At 38.5% G+C, this 25697-nt stretch overlaps 1 protein-coding gene across 1 annotated transcript in view; it reads left to right on the top strand.

The window, feature by feature from the left end:
• lmf1 (lipase maturation factor 1) overlaps positions 1–25697 on the top strand; it is an 868109-nt gene that overhangs the window by 737128 nt on the left and 105284 nt on the right. Inside the window, exon 7 of the mRNA XM_069904828.1 lies at positions 2685–2868. Within this exon, the coding sequence (XP_069760929.1) occupies positions 2685–2868 (184 nt within the window). The remainder of the gene's footprint in view (positions 1–2684; positions 2869–25697) is intronic.

The following is a 25697-nucleotide window of genomic DNA, read 5'->3' as shown; positions in this document are numbered from 1 at the left end:
GGGCAAAACTTTAGAAGTAATACAAGAGGATGCTTCTTCACTCAGAGAGTGCTGGCTGAGTGGAATGATCTACCGGAAGAAGTAGTTGCGGCAGGGTCAATTCTGTCATTTAAGAAGATGTTAGATGAGTATATGGATGACAGGGGGTTGGAGGGTTATGGGCAAGGGAGTGGGTAGGTGGAACTAGTGGAGTTTCTCGTAAATGCGGATGAGAAGAGCTGATATGGCCTGTTTCCGTACTGTAAATTGTTATATGGTTAATATGCATCTTGTGAAAAAAACCAGGAAAAATATGAAATAACAGATTCTGGGAGAAGGCCCAGTTCTGGTCCAATTAATTCACTACCCTGCAGCAAGCAAGGGATTTCAAAATAAAGCACTTTGTAAATGAAATCTCAATTGCATTTGGCTAAATTGTACATGTAACCACAGTATGTTGGAAGAATTAGCGTCTGTAAGAAGTGTTTTATCGCTCATTATGGACAGACCTTTCCAAACATCCAGAACTTGGCTACTAGTCACAATTTGCTTTTTAAAAATGTTTGGCATAACATTGCCAATGTATTCAATTCATTGCTCATGGAGCTTTTTCGAAACAACAAAAAACCCACATCTCTCTCTGAGTATGATGCACGTTACTCCAATAAATCATTTTATATAAATCTGTCTTTGTTTCCTTGTGAAGTGGTGAAGTCACAGCCACCATAAAGACTTTGTTCATTTAGAATCAAAAAGTGTAATGTGTTCCACCTGGCATGGAAGACAGCTGACATAATTTCGATGCCTTTGATAGAATTTTGCCATGGCAAGCTCAATCAAGATCTTCATCTAATACTGCTGGATCCTAGGTTTTATAACTGAGTTATAAAAGGTCTAAAACATCCAGTGAATGCTCCTTCTTAGTGTTGATGCCTGATAAAAAGAAGCCGCATGCCAAATAGTTACCAAGAAGGAAATGTAATGTGACCTTTAAGCCCACTCCAGCACAATAACCTCCAACAGCAGTTTATATGTCAAAAAGTCTTAAAATAACTGTTAACTAATTCTGCTGGTGTTCTATAGTTTGTCTTAGTAAACTCCCACTGACATCTGCAAATTGTTGTTATCTTTGCAAGTCATTGCACTGTTCTCCACAATCTTGGTACTGCCTTCTCCTAACCTTCCTACGCAAATGCAGACAATATCAAGCCCACAAGAAGACTGGCTTCTTATGTGAATGACACAATCTACAACTTTGATTTATTGCATTTTTGTGTTCCTATCCATTTCTTAACTGACAATATCTGCAGAAGCTTCCCATCCTTCCTAATTTGTTGTATTTGTCCATTTTCCAGATAGTGCTGCTCTGTACATTGGCTTAAAATAACAAATGAACTTTTCTTTCATTTGGGATACACAAATAATTATTTTTTATTGTAATGTCTTCACATTCTTCCCTCATTCTTCCTGCATGAGATCACAGGATCCTCAGGCTGAAATTAATCAGACTCTCTTAGTTTTACTTCTGTTTAAACACATCAAATGTGACAAAGCATTGGAACACAAGAAGAAATTAAGGCAGGAAAATATCATAAAAAGTGAAACACAGAAGTCTGCTATTGTAGGAAAAACAGAGAGGTGCAGAAGAATCTCAGCAGGCCTCGCAGCATCCATAGGAGGTAACAATTATGTTACCGACATTTTGGGCCTGAGCTCTTGAATTTAAATTTATTGAATTTAGACATACAGCATGGTAACAGGTCATTTTGGCCCACAAGCCTGTGCCTTCTAATTACACTCAATTAACTGACAACCCCCAGTAAATTTTGAAAGGTCGGAAGAAATCGGAGACCCTGAGGAAAACCCACGCAAACATCAGGAGAACGTGCAAACTCCGTACAGACAGCGCGGCCTCAATCCCGATCTTTGTTGCTGTAACAGAGTTGTGCTAATCCTGCCGCCTTCTTCAATGTCATGGCTGCTTTGGATATGCTGTTTCATTGCTTCTTCTGTATAACTTCTATCTCTCTTCCCAAGCCTAGCATATTTCAATAGATTATCAAATGGTCCTAAAATTTGCTCCAAATTTACTTTTCACATATTTCTCTTCGATGATCCAACATTCCTGCTTTTAGCTGATGTTAATTAGATTTGAACATCAATGCTAAATGTTTTATAATGATCAACTTGGGAGACCCTGTGTGTGTTTTTAAGTTGTAATAGAGGCAAGAAGCGCACATTTGGCCATAAGTAATTAAATTATTGAACATTTACATAGGAATGATGTGTGAATTTGTGAATTGTGGCTCTTTTGTGATAAGGACTCCATTTTTAAAACAGCAGACAGAAAGAAGATAAGTAAATAAGTAACACCATTTTCCAATGGTGTTCGTGCAGAGTGATCAGAAATTTAATATTTTATTTCAGTGGATGATTTCTACCAGAAAAAAGTTGTTCACATTTAAAATTGGATTTCTTAAAACCTTCACCATACAAGAGTTAAACTGAGTTCCATTATGTCATGAAACAGATGAACATATAGTAAAATGAAAAGATCGTGGTTTGGTATTTTAGTCTATTGTGATAAAATGATCCAGAATGTAATTATTTGATCAATAATGGCATTTTAGACCAACATTTACAGTGCCACTTCATTCTTATTTCCAGCTGTGAATTTGATTTTTTTATTCTCTCCATTCTCTCAGGTTTTGCTCATCATCAGTGGGAATCTCAGTTTCTTGAACTGGTTGACTATTGTTCCCAGTATTGCCTGCTTCGATGACTCCAATCTGGCTTTTCTCTTCAGCTCACAACGAGGGAGGATCAAAGCTCAAGTATCTATGATCCAGGCTGAAGAAGCAATTGGTCAGAAACCACCTACTCATTATGGTATGTAATATTGATCTGCTCAGTATTTTCAGCACAGGCCTTTTCCATGAACTCTGGTTGAGGGCTCATTCTCAACAAAGCACATGCAGTTTTTCAGATTTGAATGCAATGAACCCTGAACTTAGAATGTCAACTGATGCTGACATCACTATCACAGGGAAGAATTTCAAACCAACAGTGAATTAAATTGATTAGTTTGGCTTCTGAGTATTTAAGATTAGATGGGGATCATTTGCCACATTGGATCTACAGCCATAGGCCAGACAGGATAAGACTTATTTATCTACTTGTGACAAAATTCCTTTTCATGTGATGATTATGATGTCTAATAACAGACCTGAACAGATCGAGTTAATTCCATGTCTATGTCATTAAATCCTCCACTTTTACATTTTTCTCAACAAGATGGTACCACATTGTTCAGAAAGACATCTATTTTTTACATTACATCACCATTTAAGCTGTTTATCTGAGTAGTAAATAATCCCAGTTCTCCTCAGTTTTCAATACTACCCATAAACCTGCAAACTATTAATATATGAACCTGTTAACTATGAATAATTACTTAACTTTGTCTTATCTTTTCATCTTCCTCCATCAGGAGGTATCAGCATCATTGATGGTTTCGTACTCGAATCCTTGTCCACACGCCTGTCATTTTAAGTTTAAACAAATAACTGGTTGAAGGCATCTTGAGAAATTCTGCCTTCAGAAAATAGTATTCAATCAAGAGACAACGACACACATTTACATGGTGCCACACACCTATTTGGTGTGTAGAATTCATGAAGAAAAAATGATTGGGAGCTACTGATGACGATTGCCTTCTTTTGGTTTGGGACTTTTTCTTAAAAGGTTTTTTTTTACTGCCTGAAATATGGTATCAGCCTATGTCAAAAACCTACTTTTGTTTCCTTCTTAGGCATCCCCCTTCCAGAATTGAGAATGACTTTCTAGCCCTCCAGTTCTGCATTTACTTGTGTGGCTGAAGAGGTCACATGTACCTGCAGACTCTGCCCTGGGTGGGTTAGGAAATAGTACAGTGGTCAGTATTATTCCCTGAAGTTCTCTTGGAGCTGTTGTGCAGTGAAGTTAATATTTTTATAAAATGAGCCTGTGCCCCCCGCCAAATACCCCAATTAACGTATTTTTTTTGAGGGTAGGATGAGACCAGAGCACCTGGAGGAAACCCATACAGACATGGGGAGAAAGTACAAACTCCTTACAGACAGCGCCAGATTCAAATTCAGGTCACTAGCACTGTTTTAGGGTTAGGCTAACTGCTACACTGATTGTGCAGTCCAAATTTCCACTCTGATTCAATGAACAACTTTTCAACCACTGAGGAGGTCATCGGGAGTGGCTTTCCTGTGGCAAACAGCAATGAGTGAGACCCTCCCTCCTGCCTCATCTGATGTTACTGCAATCAGATTTGTCTCCCTTCTCAAAGCTAGACATGATTATGACAACTCTGTGAGAGGCTCAGTGAGATCCAAGAACAAAGACAACATTATCGGTGAGAGCAGCAGTAAGCTCACATTAGAAGGATTCCTTCACCAAGATGTCCTTGAGTTGTCTCCACATAAACCACCCTCTCCATTCTTCCTATCATCTCTCTGACAACAACTGAACAGGTCTGCATTCCATCTGAGAAATTATGTGTTGGGGCAGACAATATTTTAGTCATGTTGTAGAAAATAGTGGCAAAAGCATGCACATGTATAACCTTTCTGAAATCACTCTCTTTTACACACACACACACACACACACACACACACACACACACACACACACACACACACACACACACACACACACACACACACACACACACACACACACACACACACACACACAAGGTTACAGGGTAGTACACATAAGAAAGGGATGGAGGTAGTTTCTGCATTTGCCTGAAAATGTTCAGATTCATTATGCAGTGAAGTTTAGGTTTTCCTGCAACTGTTCATGGATTCATCCTTCTTTTAATGAAATGTATGTGTAAGTTATGGACTTTTGAGCACATTTATATCATTGCTATAGTTACTTTCATATAATTGCATGATTGTTTTCAAAATAATAATTCCTGAGGCATTTCACTTTGCATGTTCAATTAATAATAGTGTGTTAACACCTGGGTTGTTAAGCAGTAGGTTTTATTTGCCACTCGGCAAATAGCCCAAGGAGTCCAACAGCAGAACTCAGCTTTATGCTGTCACTTAGCTCATTATTTTTGCTCCATTGCCCAATATATCATTAGGATGTGCTCATTAAATATTTCTTTATGGCAATTAAGCTGTGGGAAAAGTTAATTTACCAGATCCATAAACTTTGAATTGAAATGAAATGAAAGTTTCATTTGCGTCAGTTACATTGAGTGATTACTGTTGAATTTTATAGTTATTAAAATACCAATTTGGAAAGAATTCATCTATTTTAATTTGATTACGTTCCTTGAAACACAAGATGTGCTAGCCCTGATTTTATTTATGCTTCCTGCCCACTCCCTTCCAATCCAAAAGAACAGTAGCAGTTTTTTTTTAAAAAAACCTCTCACTATTATAAATGGGTGTCAGTATTGAGCATCAGAGTTCTATTTATTATGAAATCCTTAGACTATTTTGAAAAGTTCTTTATATAATACCAAAGAAACAGGAACACTATAGTCATAATTATGAAACAAAATGTATTGGTTGATCACAAAGTAACATTACCTTTCAGAATGCAGTGCAAAGAACAGAGCATGGAACATGGACCATACAGGCCCTTCGGCCCACAGTGTTGTGCCAGCATAATAACCTACTCTAACAACTGGATAGAAATTTCCTGCTGTTTAGCCCACTATTTTTCTCCGTTCCATGTACCTATCTCTCAAAAAATCCACCACTGTTGCCAGCAGCACGTTCATGCACCCACCACTCACTATGTGAAGAATATGCCTCTTACACCCCCTAAGTACCTTTGAACTATAGCCCCTTGTGTTGGCCCAGGCAGAAAGCTCTGGCCATCCACAAAATCAATGCCTCTCATCATCTTGCACTCCTCTATCTAGTCACCCCTCATCCTCTGCCACTTAAAGGAGAAAAGACCAAGTTGACTCTACCTATCCTCATGAAGCATGCTCTCCTATCTAGGCAGCATCAGTGTAAATCTCCTCTACAGCCTCTCTATAGCATCCACATCTTTCCTATCATAAGGTGACCAGAACTGAACATGCTATTCTAGCTGGGGTCTAATCAAGGTCTTTTGTAGCTGTAACATTATCTCACGGCTCTTGAACTCAATCCCATGGTTAATGAAGGTCATATGCCTTCTTAATACTGTCAACCAGCGCAGCAGCCTTGAATGTCCTATGGAAACCAAGATCTTCAGTTCATCTACAAGAACGACTGAAGCTACCACCTAACTCAGAGCGGTGTAGGAGAGTGTGGCTAAGAGCTGTGAGAAAGGCCAGAACTTGGGGTGTTAATGCAAGATTGGTCACTAAGAAGTCCAGAAGAGACTCAGATGGTCTGAAATAGCTAACGAATATGCCATGAGCACAGTCAGGGGAAAATTGCATAAGCACAAAGGAAGTGAAGAAATGGGGGATACATTGGTGAAGTTAAATAAAAACAATCAGGAAGAAGTTTGAGGTGAGCAGAAATGCTTTTAGACACTTGTTGGGCAATATGGTCCATTCTATGCTGTAATTTTGATGTTTTTAGCAATTTACTTTGTGATACTTTGTAATCCAGGCATGTCACATTATGTCAAGCACATAAACTTGCACTAGGACACCATTGACTGAGTTAGAACACAGAACATTACAGCTGGTAATTGATATCAAGGTGTTAAAGCTAGAAGTGCTGGGTGCACTCCATAAAGACATTACAGAGAATATTAAAACTGAGATATGGACCTGCATCAGAGAGGAACTATCTGTAATTAGGTCGGAGCTACAGGCTGATAAAGCATCCATTGACACAGGACTGTGAGAAATTAAAGATACTGTTGGTGAGATAGAGTGTTCACTGTCTGTGTGTACCTACGACAGCTCTTCAATGGAAAAGAAAATTAAAACTCTTACTGCCAATATGATTAAGTTGGAAAATAGATGTGAAGATTTGGAAATGAGATCTCAGTGCAATAACATCAGGATTGTGTGTTCCTGAAGGAACCAGCAGCGTGAGCACAGATGCAGAATCATCTTTAGGAAAGAGACATTTGGCCTGGATAAAAAGCCACTGCTGGACTGATACCAAGGCTGGGCGACCGTCCACAGGCCATTATGGCCAGACTCCACTATTACAGTGATTGTGTGAATGTCCTACACAGTGCCAGAGAACGCTGCGATGTCCTATGCCGTGTCAAAGAACGCCGCGAGATAAAACTGAAGGGCTGACTATCTCAGTTCTCCCCTGATTTTACTGGCAGCGTTCAACATGTCAGACAGGAACTGCAAACCCTGAAGGGGGTTCAATACAGTTTATTGTACCCAATCTGACTATGGATCACCAAGGTGAAGGATTTCCACTCAGCAAAAGAGGCAAAAGAATACGTCAAGACGTTGAAAAACAAATGATTAAAGTGCGAGTGCAATGGGGCACTGTTACTTCTTGAACATTTGCAGTTTAATTTGTAGTTATTACACTTGCTAAGGTAGTTAAGGTGTAATTTAAGATTTATATGTATTACAACATCATTTAATTTATATTCAAATTTATTGGACTGAACGACACAGAGTCGACTGAAGTACCTTGTAAATCAAACTCAAAGTTCACGGGAGGAAGGCTTATTTTTTTTCCTGTTTAAGCTTACTCTCCAAGTTCTTAGCATTTAGGTGTGAGGATGTTTAGACCAGATAGATGTTATGGCTCAGTTCTAATGTGAGGACAAGTGTAGTAAGTAGGAGGATGTGTCCACACTTTTGTCTGTGTATGTTGGGGGAACCACCTTGATGCTCCTACTCAATTGTGGCTTTATAGATCACAATGTATAAATGCATAACTCAATGAAGCCTGGCACTTGTGATGGAGGACATCTGTCTTAGTTGGAATATTACAAGATCCATGAGTAAGTCAGGTTTTCCATTCTAATTTCTTTTTTATAGAGGAGCAAGTTTGCTGCAGCCTGGAATCAGCTACTTTTATTAAGGATTATAAATTAGACTCTGTGACATTACATGAAAATGGAGCCAAACAATGTAGTAGAGGATTTTTGAGGTCACACACAATCACCAAAAATTTTTGTTTCCACCCCCCCCCCAACCCCAGTACTCAACCCCATTTCTCCCTTTTGCTTGCATTTCCCCCTTCCCATATTTTTTTTAACCTTGAACATGAAAGGTTTAAAAATTGTTACAGGATGGTACAAATGGTGGTTTGACTTCCTTTTGAGAGAAAAAAATTGTCTGCATCTCGCACTGGAGATAGCTTTGGGCAAGATGGATTGCTCATCTCTTCTCCAAAGCAATTCCTGTTCCTTACCTACCCTTTTGATGCCATCTTCATTTGGGCAATTCTTTAACGCATTGTAAAAATGCCTTGTGTATCGTTGAGCGACAGACATCAGGTGTCCGTGCTTGGTCGTGTCGACGTTCTGACAAGGATCCAGCAAGGGAGGAGAGATTATCATACCTGGGTCATTGCTTTGAAATGCTTGCTTTCTATTGCACTACACAACAATAATGTATTGAAATCAGACATAATCTACTGAAAGAACCTAAGCCTCACTTCACAGGTCGAAACCTCAAACTGAGTACTTGCTGATTGGTCACTGAGTTCTCCGTCATATCAGAGCAGTAGATTTTCAGTCAGCAGCAAAGGGGATAAGACTGGAAGACCAGATTCTATTCTAATTTCAACTTTAAATCACAAGGGTTTGCTATTTTAACAATAAACAGGCCTCAATGACTATCACCTTGTGGCACTGACCACCACCATTATGAAATGCTTCAAGTATCTGGTGATGGAACACATCAAAGCAGACCTCCTGGAGACGCTGGATCCATTTCAATTCACCTATAGAAGAAACCATTCCACAGATGATGCATTAGCCTTGTCACTTCAATCCGTTCTCATCTATCTGGAGAACAATACCTCATGCACCAGGCTGCTGTTCATTGACTTCAGCTCGGCATTTAATATGATCATTCCCCAGAGGCTGGTGGAGAAGCTGTCCTCACAGGACTCAACACCTCCTCTGCAACTGGATCCTGAACATCCTAACAGAAAGACCATAGTCTGTCTGAGTCGGTAGAAGAATGTGGAGCACTATCACACTGAGCACTAGTGCACCTCAGGGCTGTGTGTTCACACTACCGACCCACGACTGCATCATCAGATCCAGCTCCAACAGTGTCATCAAGTTTGCAGATGACACAACAGTCGTCGGCCTCATCAGCCACAATGAGTCGCACTACAGAGAAGAGGTGGAAAATCTTGTGAAATGGTGCTAGAGTAACAACCTGATTTTCAGCGTGGACAAGATGAAGGAGGTGATCGTGGATTTCAGGAGGACCAGGAATGACCACACTCCATTACACATCAACAACTCTGTAGTGTAGAGAGTGGGAAGCACCAAGTTCCTTGGAGTTCACTTAACTCGCGACTTATTGTGGACACTCAACATCTCCACATTTGTCAGGAAGACGCCACAGTGACTGCACTTCCTGAAAAGACTGAAGTGGGCAAGGCTACCAGCCACCATTATGTCAACCTTCTACAGGAGCTCTATCAAGAGCGTCCTACCCTTCTGCATCACAGTGTTACAGCCGCTGCAGAGAAATAGATTGGAGGTCAATCCACAGGACCATAAGTGTAGCAGAGAGGAGCTCTGGAGTCTCCCTCAACTCCATCAACATAATCTTCCAGGATCGTTGTCTAAAGAGGGCGCGCAACATCATTGAGGACCCCTTCCACCCTGCACACAGCATCTTTCAGCTGAGATACAGGAGTATCAGAGCCAGCGCCACCAGGCTGAGGAACAGATTCATCCCACTGGCAGTGAGAATGCTGAATGACCAAAGGAACCATCTAAGACTCTCATATTCATTTAAAAATATTTATTTATTTATCTATTTGTTTGTATCCATAAAATACCTGTCCTGTATAAGTATTGTTTGACTGTATGTGTGTTATGTCTGTTTGTGTGCGTGTTTTGCACCGAGGACAGGAGAATACTTTTGTTGAGTTGTACATGTGCAATCAGATAACAACCTGACTTTAATAAATAAAAATATTCAATTTGCACCATGTAATGTGATATCATAGTGGCAGGTAAACTCTTGCAGAAACAGGTGCTACTGGTCCATGCTGCCACACTACTAAGTAGTCTTCCCTCTTTAGATGCCCACATAGTAATTTTTGGGAGAAATTAAACTGTGTTATGCACCTGGTTCAGGACAGTTCTAATCCCAATCAGCCACGGCTTGGTCATTTTCTGATTTTATGTTACAGAATGGTCTGATTGACCCATAGAGTTTCTCAATCAGTCAACTAAAAATTTTTTTATTTTTTTTTTAATTCATAACTCGTGCTCTAGGATTGATTATTTATTTTTGGACGGCCCTCTTAAGCCATGCGTAGTCATTTTGGATTATTCTAGTATTTTGATCTCTGAGCATGTACCATTATTATTAGACCTTCAGCTTTCCAATCACCGTATTAACCCACTATGCTGGAGGTTCATCTCTCTCCTTCTGGCAGATGAAAAATTTTGAGAATTTATATCAGATTTCAGATTTATTTCACAAATAACCCTGAGATTCTTTTTCCTGCCAGCGAGGCAGAATTACCACTTATTGGTAGTGCAAAAAGACTACACAGGGTACACATGTGTAAACAAATAAAGAAATGTAAACAGATAACGGATGTAAACAAACTACTATGCAATACAGAGAGAATTTTAAAAAAACAATGAAGTGCACAAGTAAGGGTCCTTAAATGAGCCCCTGATTGAGTTTGTTGTTGAGGAGTCTGATGGTAGCAGCTGTTCCTGAACCTGATGGTGCGAGTCTTGTGGCACCGATACCTCTTTCCTGATGGCAGCAGTTAGAACAGAGTGTGAGCTGGGTGGTGCTTTCCAACAGCAGCACTCCCTATAAATGTTCTTGATAGTGGGGAGAGTTTTGCCTGTGATGTCCAGGGCTGTGTTTGGAGGGTTTGCGCTCAGACCATGATGTAGCCGGTCAGTACACTTTCCAACACATATCTGCAGAAATTTGCCACGTATCAGACTCTATAAGTGATTTCCTTTCTTACAACTAAAATGTGTCAATTTCCTATTCCTTACATTGTGAGTCACTCAAGTGTCATTTGAGGGGTCAAATAATTTCATACTTCACTTCAGTAAATAATGACCTAACATCCGCTATTAGTTTAATGAATCAAAGCTACGCAGTTTGTCCATCCCCAGAATTATACAAGCAATGTCTTGATTTACAAGTGGAGTTTGATCTTCTATCAGCTACACGCGGAAGGGCAATTAATGCAAATTGTGGTTCATATTATGACATGGGGACAAGACAAGTCGCTCATTGGACCACCAACTGAAACATTAAGCTGCATCAAGGCTGATACCCAGATTTGAGACTCCTCTAATAACATAATATCATATCCCATGGAAATTAATGCACCCTTTAAATCTTTCTACTTGTCACTCTACAAATCTGAATACACTTCTGACGACACCAAAATAAACCAGTTTCTGAACAATCTTACAACTGCAGTTATTAACTCCAACTTGGTTCACAAGATAAAAAAGATATAAGAGCCCACTGGCCCATCAAATTCCTGGTGTTCTCATCTATCCTGGAGCCTCCATGTCAATGCAATCATGAAGAAGGCTAGCCAGTGAATATACTTTGTGAGGTGCTTAAGGAGATTCATTACGTCACCGAAGACTCTCGAAAACTTCTACAGGTGTACCAAGGAGAGCATTCTGGCTGGTTGCATCACTGTCTTATTGACCAGGTGAAATCAGATTTTCAGAGTGGAGCAATTTGCCCTCATCACCAATGGGCAGAATAAATGTTGTTAAAATGAACATATTACCAAGATTTCTCTATTTGTTTCAAACTAATCCTTTATTTCTTCCAAAATATTTTTTCACTTGTCTGGGTAAAATAATGTCCTCCTTTATTTGGAATGGAAAATCTCCAAGGGTTTGTAAAGCACTATTGTAAAACTATAAGTTTATTGGAGGACTCACTCTTCCCAATTTCCAATTTTACTACTGGGCAGCACACATACACAACTATGTTACTGAGTTCATTACCCTGAGCTCTCCTGGTGTAAACTAGATGAGTTGTTTCACCAAACATCCTCTTTAGCTGCCAGCGTATATTCTTCATTGCCCATAAAACCTTCTAACCACCCTGACAACCCAGTGGTGCACAATGCAATAAAAAAAATTGATATGAGATGAGAAATAATTTTAAATGGACAGCTGAATCAGTTCAGGGTCCCCAAAATAACAATCACTTTTTCTCACCATCAGTAACTATCCTTTTTTTATGGTACTGATCCTTTTATTTAAAGGTATCATATGTCTTCAAGACCTCTATATGGATGGAGTGTTTAGCAGCTTCACCTCTCTGTCTTACATTTATGGCTCACGTGCAACACATTTATTTCACTATTTTCAGTTTCAACATTTTATTTTAAAGTCTTTCTCAAACTTCCCTCAGTTACCTATCAGACAATCCTGGGAAGATCTAATATCAGCTAATCCAGGAGTGAGAAGGACAATTTCAAAACTTTATAGCTCTATTCTGTCAACCAAAAGAATTCACTTTCCAAAATAAAGACAGAATAGGAGCAAGAATTAGACATGGAAATTGAGGAGAAACTATGGGAAGAGGCATTTGAGAGAATTCTCAGGGATCAATGCTGGGACCATTGTTTTTTGCATCTATATTAATGACCTGGATGAAATGTGGTAAATTGGATCAGCAAGTTTTCAGATGACACTAAGATTGAAGACATTGTAGACAGTGAAGAAAGTTGTCAAAGCTTGTAGAGGGATCTGGAGCAGTTGGAAAAATTAGCTAAAAATGGCAGGTGGTACTGCTAATTCTAATCTCAAAAAAGCTATTTGAAATTTATTTAATCTTAATTCCAAACAAATCTTTTTAATATTACTTAACAAAAATATTGATGGGTCCACTGGAAGTTTAACATTAAGAATATCTTGTAAAAATTCCTTAAATCGTGCCCAGAAAGGTTTGACCTTATCACAAAACCATGTAGAATGTAAAAAGAGCTCCTGTTTCTTTCTGACACCTAAAACATAAATCTGTGGAAAGTAAATTATATCGCTTTAATTTCTCAGGAGTTAAAAATAATTGATGTACAAAATTATAATGAATTACTCTAAATATTCATGTATAATGCAAAAAATTTTGTACTGAAATTCAAGCTCAAAATATTATACACGAGGTTATTATTTTAATGATTTTTTCTGCCAGGTTTAATGATCAGTAAGATTATTAGCAGCTGCCTACATTGACGGCAGCGCGACTAGGTTGGGCAGGGGGAGGGAGAGTTGCCAGCATGACTTGGGCAGGCGAGGGGGAGAGAGATGCCAGCACGACTCGAGCGGGTGAGGGGGGAGAGACGGCAACGCGACTCAGGCAGGCGAGAGGGAAGAATGGCAGCACAAATCGGGCGGGTGAGGGGGGAGAGATAGCAGCGCGAATCGGGCTGGCGAGGGGGGAAGAGAGGGACACCAGCGCGAATCGGGCGGGCGAGGGGAGGGGGTCGTATTATACAAGGGGGATAATTTCTCCCTTTTTCCCCTCAAAAATGGGGTTGTCGCATTATATACGAAATGCATTATACACGAATATTTACGGTAGTCTATATCTACATTCACAATTTTTGTCATACAGTCTTTATGCAAATTTCTCCAATGTTCTTGAGTAATTTCTATTCCTAAATCTTTTTTCCCATTTTAACGTGGATTTTTGTAAATCTAATTTAGGCATTTTATTCTGCAATAATGCATACATTTAGGATATAAATCTTTTTTCCTACCTTCCATAATTAAAATTTCAAATTTAGTCTGTCTAGGTAACCTTAAAGTATTCCCAAAATGATCCAATAACAGAGATAACAACTTGATAATAACAAAAAAGAGTATTTGATGTTATTTCATATTTCTCCTTCATTCTTAGAAAAGAAATAAAATAACCTACCTCATAACAATCCTGTATAATTTTAATTCCTTTTTGATCCCATATTTTCAAAAGTTGATTATTAACCGTAAAGGGAAAAAGTTTATTCTGATGCAAAGGTGTCTTCCTAGAAACTTTACTATATGTACCTATTTCTTCATTTATCCTATTCCATATTTCCATCAAATATATCAAAATAAGTGAATTATGTTTACGCAACAATTTCAAATTCCATTTATATATAAATTGATCTCTCTTAATCTTATTAATTTAATTCAATGTCTGTCCTAATCAATCGACTTTCAAAATCAAACATTCTATTAATAAACTTTACTTGTGCTGCATTATAAAAATTTTAAAAATTCAGAAGTTGTAAACCTCCCAGTTCATATTTCCAGATTAATTTTTGTAAAGACACTTTTACCATTTTATCTTTCCATAAAAACTTCCTGACTATAAAATACAAATATTTAAAAAAATTTTGAGTAACTTTACAAGGAATAGACTGAAAGATATGTTAAAATGGGAAAAAAGATTTAGGAATAGAAATTACTCAAGAAGATTGGAGAAATTTGCATAAAGACTGTATGACAAAAATATAGGGAAAATATTAATTTTGATCCAATTAACTCTACCTATTAATGTTATCAGTAAATCTTCCATTGATTTAAATCATTTTTAATGTTATAAAATAAAGGTAAATAATTTAATAAATAGAAATGGTTAAAATTTTTATCAACTTTAATACCTAAATATTTAATTTGATCTGGCTATTTAAATTGAACAATATTCTTACAAGAAGTATAGTCAGCCTCAATCAATGGCATAATTTCACTTTTTTCTCAATTAATTTTTTGACCAGATATTTCTCCATATTGATCCAATCTAACATACAAACATCTCAAAGATTCTTTTGGTTCTGTTAAATAAATCAAAACATCATCCGCAAATAAATTAATTTTAAATTCATCAGATTTCACTTTAATATCTTTGATATTACCATCCTGTCTTATTAACTGAGCCAAAGGTTCAATAGTTAATGCAAACAACGTCGGTGACAAGGGACAACCCTGTCTAGCAGATCTCTCCAATATAAACGGTGATGATATCTGTCCATTCGTCACTACTCTCACCATAGGATTTTTAAATATTGCTTTAATCCAACTAATAAATATTGATCCAATTTTAAATTTCTCCAAATTTGGAGTATTGTGTGAAGTTTTGGTCACCTACCGACAGGAAAGATAAGATAGAAAGAGTGCAGAGAAGATTCACAAGGATGCTGCCTGGACTTCAGGAACTGGGTTTCAGGAAAGATTAAACAGGTTAGGACTTTATTTCCTGGAGTGTAGAAGAATGAGGGAGATTTGATAGAGATATTTAAAATTATGAGGGGGATAGACAGAATAAATATAGACAAACTTTTTCCACTGAAGGCAGGTGAGATACAAACCAGAGGGCATGGGTTAAGGGTGAAAGAAGGAAAAATTTAGGGGCAATTTCTTTACACAGAGAGTAGTGGGAGCAGGGAACAAGCTGCCAGCCAAAGTGTTGAATGCGGGTTCATTTTTAACATTTAAGAAGAATTTGGATAGGTACATGAATGGGAGAGGGCTGGAAGCTGGTCAGTGGGAGTGGACAGAAAAATGGTTTGGCAGAGGTTAGAAGGGCCAAAGGGACCTGTTTCTGTGCTGTAATGTTCTATGGTTCTAATTTGCTCTACCACTTCCTGTGCTCGGTTTGGACTTATTCAGTTCAAGATGCTGTACGAAGTTTACTTTTCTAAATCCAAACTGTCAGCCATTTATCCAGAGGAAGAGATCAAATGCAATTGATGTAATGCCCCCCACCCACCCCCCCCCCCCCACCCTTGCCATCTAAATCACGTTTTATCAGAATCTCAAAATACAGGGGATCTGGAGCACACTAGCTAAAATATTTCAAGTTGATTTTCAATCCTGCCCTTTGACTGCAATATTTGGAGTCTCTGACAACTCCCTAAACTCTTCACAGAAAGAGGTAGCGTTTACATCTCTATTCAGCCAAGCTTCTAGTTTTGTTATGCTGGAGGTCTGACAGGGGTACCTCTATCACACAGTGGATTAAGCACATCAATTTGGGTCCACCTGAATATTTTTTCATAAATGGCAACCCTTTATGCGTTATTTCTCTGAATTACGAGTGCTTACCTAGGAAATGTCTTACTAGTATAATTGGTTTTATACCAATGATTATGTCAGCAAAGGTGCCAAGGTGGTCAGGGAGTAGGGGGTCTGGTTGTGTATCTGAGGGTGATTGAGAACATCTATGTATATGTTATTACGAGCTCCTATTTCATTTAGTGACTTTAAGGGTTAGTATAGGCTGCGACCATTCACAACTGTGGAGAGAAGTGAGTGGCAACAATCAGGTACTGACTGTGCCAAAGTTGATCATCTGAAGGAAGAAAGAGAACATTTGTTGCTTTCCATAGGAACATAGGAAGTAGGAACAGGAGTAGGCCAAAAAAGGCCCATCGAGCCTGCTCCGCCATTCAATACGATCATGGCTGATCTCATTTATAACCTAACTCCACCTACCTGCCTTCTCCCCATATCCCCTAATTCCTCTATCATGTAAAAATATATCTAACCAAATTTTAAATATGTTTAATGAGGCAGCCTCAACCACTTCCCTGGTTAGAGAATTCCAAACATTCATTACTCTCTGGGAAAAACTATTTTTCCTCATCTCTGTCCTAAATCTACTCCCCCAAATCTTGAGACTGTGTCCTCTCATTTTAGTTTCCCCGGCCAGCTCAAAAAACCTTCCTACATCGATCCTATCCATACCCTTCATAATCCTATCTGTTTCTATAAGATCTCCTCTCATTCTTCTGAACTCGAGCGAATACAATCCTAGACGATTTAATCTTTCATCATAAGTCAACCCCTTCATCCCGGGGATCAACTTAGTAAACCTCCTCTGGACCATCTCCAAAGCCAGTATATCCTTCCTCAAATATGGAGACCAGAATTGGACACAGTACTCCAGGTGTGGTCTCATCAGTTCCCTAACATGGTCTGTAAGGTGCTGCAGCTTGGATGCACCTGTTGCAGGTGCAGTCATCAGGAACACATCCTGGATTTGGAGCATGCCACTACCTACTCCGGATTACTATGAAAAGATGTTACCTGACCTTACCTGTAGCACGTAGTCAGCCTCTGCTCGCCAAAGCCTCTTGAACCATAGCTCCAACTCTCCACTCCTGCACTCAGCTGCTCCCCACTGGCCACTCTGCTTGGCCTTCCCTTCGTTTTATTTGCTATTGGCTCTATCTTGCTCTGCTTCCCTTTTAAACTCTCTTGAAACAAAACACAGCTCTCGACACTCCTAGTTGCCAAGCTCTGCCGCTGTTCCACTCCGCTTACTTGTAAACTCTCATCCTTTTTTGCTTCCCTTGCCATATTAACCTTGCCTCAGAAGAAACATTCTTCAATCAGGCCACATCCTGGTAAATCCCCTGAGGGTGCCTCAATAAAACTTCCACATCCTTCCTGTAATGAGGTGAACACGATATTCCAAATATGGTCTAACCAGAGTTTGATAAAGCTGTAACATTACATCATAGTTCTTGAACTCAATCACCCAACTAGTGAAGGACCGCATGCCAGAAGCCTTCTTAACTATCCTATCAACCTGAGCGGCAACCTTGAGAGATCAATGAGTATAGGCCCTAATGCCCTTTTGTTCTTCACACTGTTAAGGATCCTGCCATTTACTGTGTACTCCATCTTCAGGTTCGACCTTCCAAATACATCACTTCACACTTGTCTGGATTGAACTTGAACTGCCACTTCTCTGCTTCCTTTCTGTATTCTGTTGTAAGCTACGACAACCTTCTACACCATCCGCAACACCTCCAACCTTTGCGTCATCCTCAAATTTACTGACCCACTTCTTCATCCAGGTCATTTATAAAAATCACAAAGAGTAGGGTTCCCAGAACAAATCCCTGCAGGACTCCACTGGTACCTGATCTCCCCGCAGAATACTACTACTACCACCCTCTGCTTTCTACAGGCTAGCTAATTTTGAATCCATACAGCCAAGGTTACATGGATCATGACTTTCTGAATGAGACTACCATAGGGACCTTGTCAAATGCCTTACTAAAATCCATAAACACGACATCTACTGCCCTACCCTCGTCAATTTATATTGTCACTTTTTAAAAAAAAATAATTTGAGCTCTTGATGCACAACCTGCCCCATCCCTGAGAAGACTGCTTCTCTAAATGCCTGTAAATCCTGTCCCAAAGATTCCTCTCTCAATAGTTTGCCCACCACTGATGTAAGAATTTCTGATTGATTATGAATCGCAGGGGAGGGAAGACATGGGTGGGAGTCATCTAGAGATCCTCAATCGGTGATCTCTCAGTAGGTCAGACGAGAAGTGGGGAATGCCAAGGGCATGTTTCAACCAATCTAATTATCATGAGAGATTTTAACCTACATACTGATTGAACAAACCAAACCGGGAAGTATACTGTGGAAGAAGAATTTGTGGAATGCTTCAGAGATTGCTTTTTAAAGACTTACATTGCAGAGCCTACCAAGGAATGTGCTACTTTATACAATGTTGAAGGATTAAGAAGGGATCTTGTGATTAAATCTCTCCAAGACTCTAACATGATAGAATTCCAAATACAGTTTGAGAACAAACACTACAGGTCTGTCCACCAGTGTTTTCAATTTAAGTAGGGGCAATTATAATGGAATGAGGGAGGAATAGAAGGTAGGCTGGGTAAACAAGCTCTGTGGAGGAACAGTGGCAGCTATTCAAAATTACAAGGGCTAATTGTAGACCAGAGGATTATAAAGATTTTCGCCTCCACCTTTCAGGCTATCCTTCCCATAGGATGATGATGGTTCCTTTCAGCCAGTTTGTGGGGTATGATATGAGGAGACCCCACTCCTCAGAAAGGAACATTATGTGCGTGAATGGTTTTGAAGGTCCTGACCCACCTTCTTGGCATCTCCTCCCAGATCCAGTGGCATGGTGAGGTCCAAAATAGCTGTGGGAAGTTCTATTGCAGTGAATGACCAGACCAAGCTTCAATGCAACGGACGCCCTTTCCGTACTTCATGGTGGCCATTGACCCTACAAGAGGGTTTGTTGGCCACCACCTATAGAAGACTAAAAGGCTCATCAAATGGGAGAATATGAACTCTGAAACATTTCATTTAGTATAAAGACAGTGATAGTTTCTTTGGATATATGAGGTAAATGTGGGACTTGTAGAGAATGAGAATGGTGAAGACGAGAACAGATGACGCTGAGGACGATGACCAAAGTGGCGAACCAGTGAGGTTCTCTGGCTGAAGGGCACACACAGGTGGAGAGCTGTGGGTGACATGGGCGAGGAACCTACACAGCAGCGAGCTGCTGTAGACCGACTCATGAGATCCAAGCATTGGAACCACGATTTGAAAGGGTGTTGAGGGCGAGATGGGCTCCCGAAGGGCCCTGGGCACTTAAGGCTCTCTCATAATGTCAGAGGTTTGGATCTGGGCTCGGATTGCCAATGGTTTGAACTGAACTGGACTCCTGTGCAGCTGCAGAGGTTGCAGAAGTGCTGGAGGTAAATCTATGGACACTCAGTGACTCTGAGGAGACTCTTTGGCTTCTCTTTCTCTGACTGTAAGAGATGGCAGGCAATGCCAATGGCAAATCTTTTTCTGTCTCATGACAGATTAAAGGCAATTTCATGTAATATTACATTTCTGTTTTAGTACAGGATAATAAATACTATCTGATCAGAATTAAAAACATCAAACAAAGAAATGGGAGATATTTTGAATTTTTTTTTGCAACCCTCTTCACAGTGGAATGTAATACTAATGCCCCTGAGACAGCAAACTGACTAATTTCAAATAAAATAGTCCAACTCCAATTACAACAGATAAAATACTGGAGAAACTCATGGATAGAGGTGGACAAGTCACTAGGATCTGGAGGTCTGCACGCAAGGATTTTAAGGGAAGCTGCTGAAGAGATATTGGAACCAGGATTTTTTTTTAATGACTGGCCAATCAGAAGGTGTACCAGAGATTGGAAAACATCTGAAGTAATTCCCTTGTTTTGAAAAGGAGAAAGGCAGAATGCAAGGAACTATTAGCCATTTTAACCAATTTTATTGTCAACATGCGAGATTCAATAATCAAAGTGGAAATAGCTAATCAAATGGGAAAGCTGAAGATAATTCAGCTGCAGTCGGAGAGCAGCAGCAATCATCAAGGATCCACACCACCGGAGGAGTCACGTGATGGACTAGTGGCCGGACGGTGAACTCCAGCCCTCTCCAGAAAAGTCGGGAAAAACAAGAGAAAATACAAAGGCACAGAAATACAAGTTAAAGAAAAGTGAGTATAAAGGTGGAAAGAAGATGGAGACAAAAGAAGAAAAATCAAAATCAACGGTAAGAAGAGAGGAAGAGAAGACAACGGAGGAAAAAGGTGAAGGCCTTACCTGTCCGAAGAGGCCCGCTGTGGAGAGAGGAGCCCACTACCTCAGGTCGGTAGAAAAAGAACTACAACAATGGCTCACAGAGCGAGTAAAAGTGCGCAACCGCGCATGAAAAAAAACACACCGACGGGAGGTTGGACCAGCTGGGGTGTCGATCTCCACAGCCGGCAACGACAGCTGCAGAACACCTGCAGCAAGAAGAGACCACAGAAGACAATGGAAACAAGAAAGAAGAGAAGGAGAGGGCAACAAAGAAACAACAGATGGCCAACCCAGAGGAAGAAGAAGAGGAAAATACAGTGAAATAGATAAAGGGAAAGGCGGGGAAAAAAATGGACAAGATGGAAGAACGGGCAGTAGCAGCAGAAATGGAGGTAGAAGACTTAAAAAAGAAATTGGAGGAATCTAATAAAAAAACTAAAGAGACACAAGAACTACTAGCTCAAAAAATAGATATAATGGAAAATTATAACAGAAGAAATAACATAAAGATAGTGGGCCTTAAGGAAGATGAAGAAGGCAAGAATATGAGGGAGTTTATAAAAGAGTGGATCCCTAAGACCCTAGGATGTCCAGAACTACAGCAAGAAATGGAAATAGAAAGGGCACATAGAGCATTGGCCTCTAAACCACAACCACAACAAAAACCAAGATCTATTGTAGTAAAATTCCTAAGATATACTACAAGAGAAAAGGTACTGGAGAAGACAATGGAAAAAGTAAGAGAGGGCAACAAACCACTGGAGTATAAAGGGCAAAAAATCTTCATTTATCCAGATATAAGTTTTGAACTCCTAAAGAAGAGAAAAGAGTTCAATACAGCAAAGGCGATTTTATGGAAGAAAGGGTATAAATTTACACTGAAGCATCCTGCGGTATTGAAAATATTTATTCCAGGACAACAAAACAGACTGTTCTCGGATCCAGAAGAAGCACGAAAATTTGCAGAACAATTACAAAAATAGACTGAGGGAGGAAGACGGGTAATGAGAGTAAAAATGATCACGATTGATATGTATGTGGGTAAAGACAAAAATAGACTGAGGGATGAAGACGGGTAATGAGGGTAAAAATGACCACGATTGATATGTATGCGGGTAAAGAGGTATAAGAGTGAATAGAGAAAATGGACATACGTGAAAGTATCTGTAATTAGAGGAAAACATAGATAGTATAGACAAGAATTAATAAGGGAAGGTAATGGAATAGAGAGAATAAGGAGGGAATTAAAAGAGTGACCTTTGTGACATATGAAAAGTGAAATCTTTTCTGGGGGGGGGCTGGGTGGGGGAAAAGAGCGGTCACTGCAAAATCAGTTGACGCTTGCGAGTGGATTCGCAAATCCAAATGGAGAGGGGAGATGTGGTTGTCCGACAAGGGATAAAGGACAACTCAGGAGGGGAAGGGGAGATTGGGGATAAAGAAGATAGAAATAGGAGAATAAGGAAAATGTTGGATGTTGTAGGAATGTTGTCTGGTAAAGAGTTGAAAATAAGAAAACAGAAATGGAAAAGGAGGAAAGGTAATGATGGAAAAACGGAAAGAGAAGATAAACAAAATATAAAATGGCTACGCTGAACGATATGACTTTAAATATTAATGGAATACATAACCAAATTAAAAGGAAGAAACTACTAAATTTACTGAAAAAGGAAAAAATAGATATAGCATTTGTCCAAGAAACACACTTAACTGAATTGGAGCACAAGAAATTAAAGAGAGATTGGGTAGGACATGTAACAGCAGCATCGTATAATTCAAAAGCAAGAGGAGTGGCTATATTAATTAGCAAAAATGTGCCATTTAAAATAGAAGAGGAAATAATAGATCCAGCAGGGAGATATGTTATGATAAAATGTCAGATATATTCGGAGCGTTGGAATCTACTTAATATATATTCACCTAACGAAGAAGATCAAAAGTTTATGCAAGATATCTTTTTGAAGGTAGCTAATACGCAAGGGAACATACTAATAGGAGGGGATTTCAATCTGAATTTGGATCCAAATATGGATAAAACGGGGAAAAAAATTAACAGGAAGAACAAAGTAACCAAATTTATAATTAAATCAATGCAAGAAATGAAACTTGTGGACATATGGAGGAAACAAAACCCAAAAGAAAAGGAATACTCATACTACTCGACTAGACATAAAACATACTCAAGAATAGACCTATTTTTGTTATCAGCTATTATGCAGGATAGAGTAAGAAAAACAGAATATAAAGCGAGAATGCTATCGGACCATTCACCCTTAATACTGACAGTAAAGCTAGAGGACATCCCTCCAAGAATGTATAGATGGAGATTAAACCCCATACTACTTAAAAGACAGGATTTTAGAGAATTTATTGAAAAACAATTAAAAATGTACTTTGAAGTAAATACGGAATCAGTGGAAGATAAATTTATACTATGGGACGCAATGAAAGCATTCATTAGAGGACAAATAATAAGTTATGCAACCAAGATGAAGAAGGACTATAATCAGGAAACAGAGCAGTTGGAAAGGGAAATAGTAAACATAGAAAAAAAATTAGCAATAAAGGAAGATACAACCAAAAGAAGAGAATTGGCGGATAAAAAAATAAAATATGAAACATTACAAACATATAAGGTGGAGAAGAATATAATGAAGACAAAACAGAAATATTATGAACTAGGTGAAAAAACACACAAAATCTTAGCATGGCAGCTTAAGACAGAGCAAACTAAGAAAATGGTATTGACAACAAGGAAAAAAGACAAACAAATTACATATAATCCAAAAGAAATTAAGGAAAACTTCAGAGAATTCTATGAACAATTATACCGAACTGAAAACGAAGGGAAAGAAGGGAAAATAGATGAATTTTTGACTAAAATTGAACTACCAAAACTACAAATAGAGGAACAAAATAAATTAACAGAACCATTTGGAACAGTAGAAATACAAGAGATAATAAAAAAATTACCAAATAATAAGACACCAGGAGAGGATGGACTCCCAATAGAATTCTACAAAACATTTAAAGATCTATTAATACCGCCCCTCCTGGATGTAATCAACCAGATTGATGAGACACAAAACTTACCAGATTCATGTAAAACAGCAATAATTACAGTGATACTAAAACAAGGGAAAGATCCACTCTCACCAGCGTCATACAGACCAATATCTCTGCTAAACACAGATTATAAGATAATAGCTAAACTATTAGCAAACAGATTAGCAGAACAGGTACCGAAAATGGTAAATTTAGACCAAACTGGATTTATCAAAAAAAGACGCACAACAGACAATATTTGTAAATTTATTAACTTAATTCATGCAGTAGAAGGAAATAAAGCACCTGCAGTAGCAGTTGCTTTAGACGCAGAGAAGGCCTTCGACAGAGTAGAATGGAATTACTTGTTCAAAGTATTGCAAAAATTCAGTTTACCGGAGAAGTATATTAATTGGATTAAAGCATTATATAAGGGACCGTTAGCGAAAGTGACAGTAAATGGACGTGTATCAAAGCAATTTAACTTAAGCAGGTCAACGCGGCAGGGATGCCCACTATCACCATTATTGTTTGCGCTAGCTATAGAACCACTAGCAGAATCGATAAGAATAGATAATAATATAAAAGGAATAAAAATAAAAGACAGGGAATATAAAATCAGTCTATTTGCGGATGATGTGATAGTGTACTTAACAGAACCAGAACTATCAATAAAAGAACTATATAAGAAATTGAAGGAATATGGAGAAGTGTCGGGATACAAGATAAACGTAAATAAAAGTGAAGCAATGCCTATGAATAACGCGGATTTCTCAAAATTTAAGAAGGAATCCCCATTCAGATGGCAAATGCAGGCAATAAGATACCTAGGTGTACAAATAAACAAAAATCTAGGCCAATTATATAAACTCAATTACAATCCACTAATGAAAAAAATTACAGGACGATTTAGAGCATTGGAAAGAGCTACCACTAACACTGATAGGAAGGATAAACTGTATTAAAATGAACATTTTTCCAAGGATACTATACTTATTTCAGGCATTGCCAATACAACTGACAGAAAAATTCTTCAAAGAGTTAAAGAAAATAATAAGGAAATTTTTATGGAGAGGGGGGAAACCGAGGATAGCACTAGATAAATTAACAGAATGGTATAAACAAGGAGGCTTACAATTGCCAAACTTCAAAAATTATTATAGAGCCGCACAATTAAGGTACCTATCAGATTTTTATCAAACAAGGGAAAAACCAGACTGGACGAGATTAGAATTAGATAAAATAGGGGAAAAGATACCTGAACACATATTATATAAATGGGACGAAAAATTGGTACAACATAGAACTTCTCCAGTATTACACCATCTCCTCAATATATGGAAGAAGATTCATGTAGAAAGAAATAAAACAAATTATCAATGACCAAAACTAATATTGACGCAAAATAAGCTACTCCCTTTTACAATAGACAACCTTTCCTTTAGAAAATTGGAAAAAAAAGGGATTAAAAGAATAGAAAATTGTTTTTCAGGAAGTAGATTCTTATCCTTTGAACAAATGAGAGATAAGTACAATATAACTGGAGATACAGCGCTGGCATATTACCAACTGAGATCCTACTTGAAAGATAAATTAGGAAGCAATTTGAGTTTACCAGAGGGAAGTAACCTTGAATATGTGATTACAGATACAATGTTAATCAAAAGATTTATAACAAATATGTATATTAAACTGCAAGAAAAGGAGAATGAGGAAACAAATGGTAAAACTAAACAAAAATGGGAACAAGATTTAAATATAAAGATAAAAAAGGAAACATGGGAGAAATTATGTTCTGGAACGATGACAAATACAATAAATACGAGGCTGCGTATGATACAATATAATTGGTTACACAGACTATAAATTACACCGCAAAAGTTAAATAAATGGGACCCAACAGTATCTGATAGATGTTTTCGATGTAAAAAAGAAAGGGGAACAACAATTCATGCAATCTGGACATGTGAGAGAGTAGAAAAATTTTGGGATGATCTCAATCAGATATTAAATAAAATAACAGAAAACAATATACCAAAGAATCCAGAGATCTTTCTCCTAAGTAACATAAAAAATAAAGAATTTGGAATTGACTTGGAAGATGCACAAAAAAGATTTGTTAAGATAGCCCTAGCCGTA

This window comes from Narcine bancroftii, chromosome 12, assembly GCF_036971445.1.
Source record: "Narcine bancroftii isolate sNarBan1 chromosome 12, sNarBan1.hap1, whole genome shotgun sequence".
NCBI classification, from domain to species: Eukaryota; Metazoa; Chordata; class Chondrichthyes; order Torpediniformes; family Narcinidae; genus Narcine; species Narcine bancroftii.
Note: the sequence above shows the minus strand (reverse complement) of the source record. Positions and strands in the feature narration are given on the sequence as shown.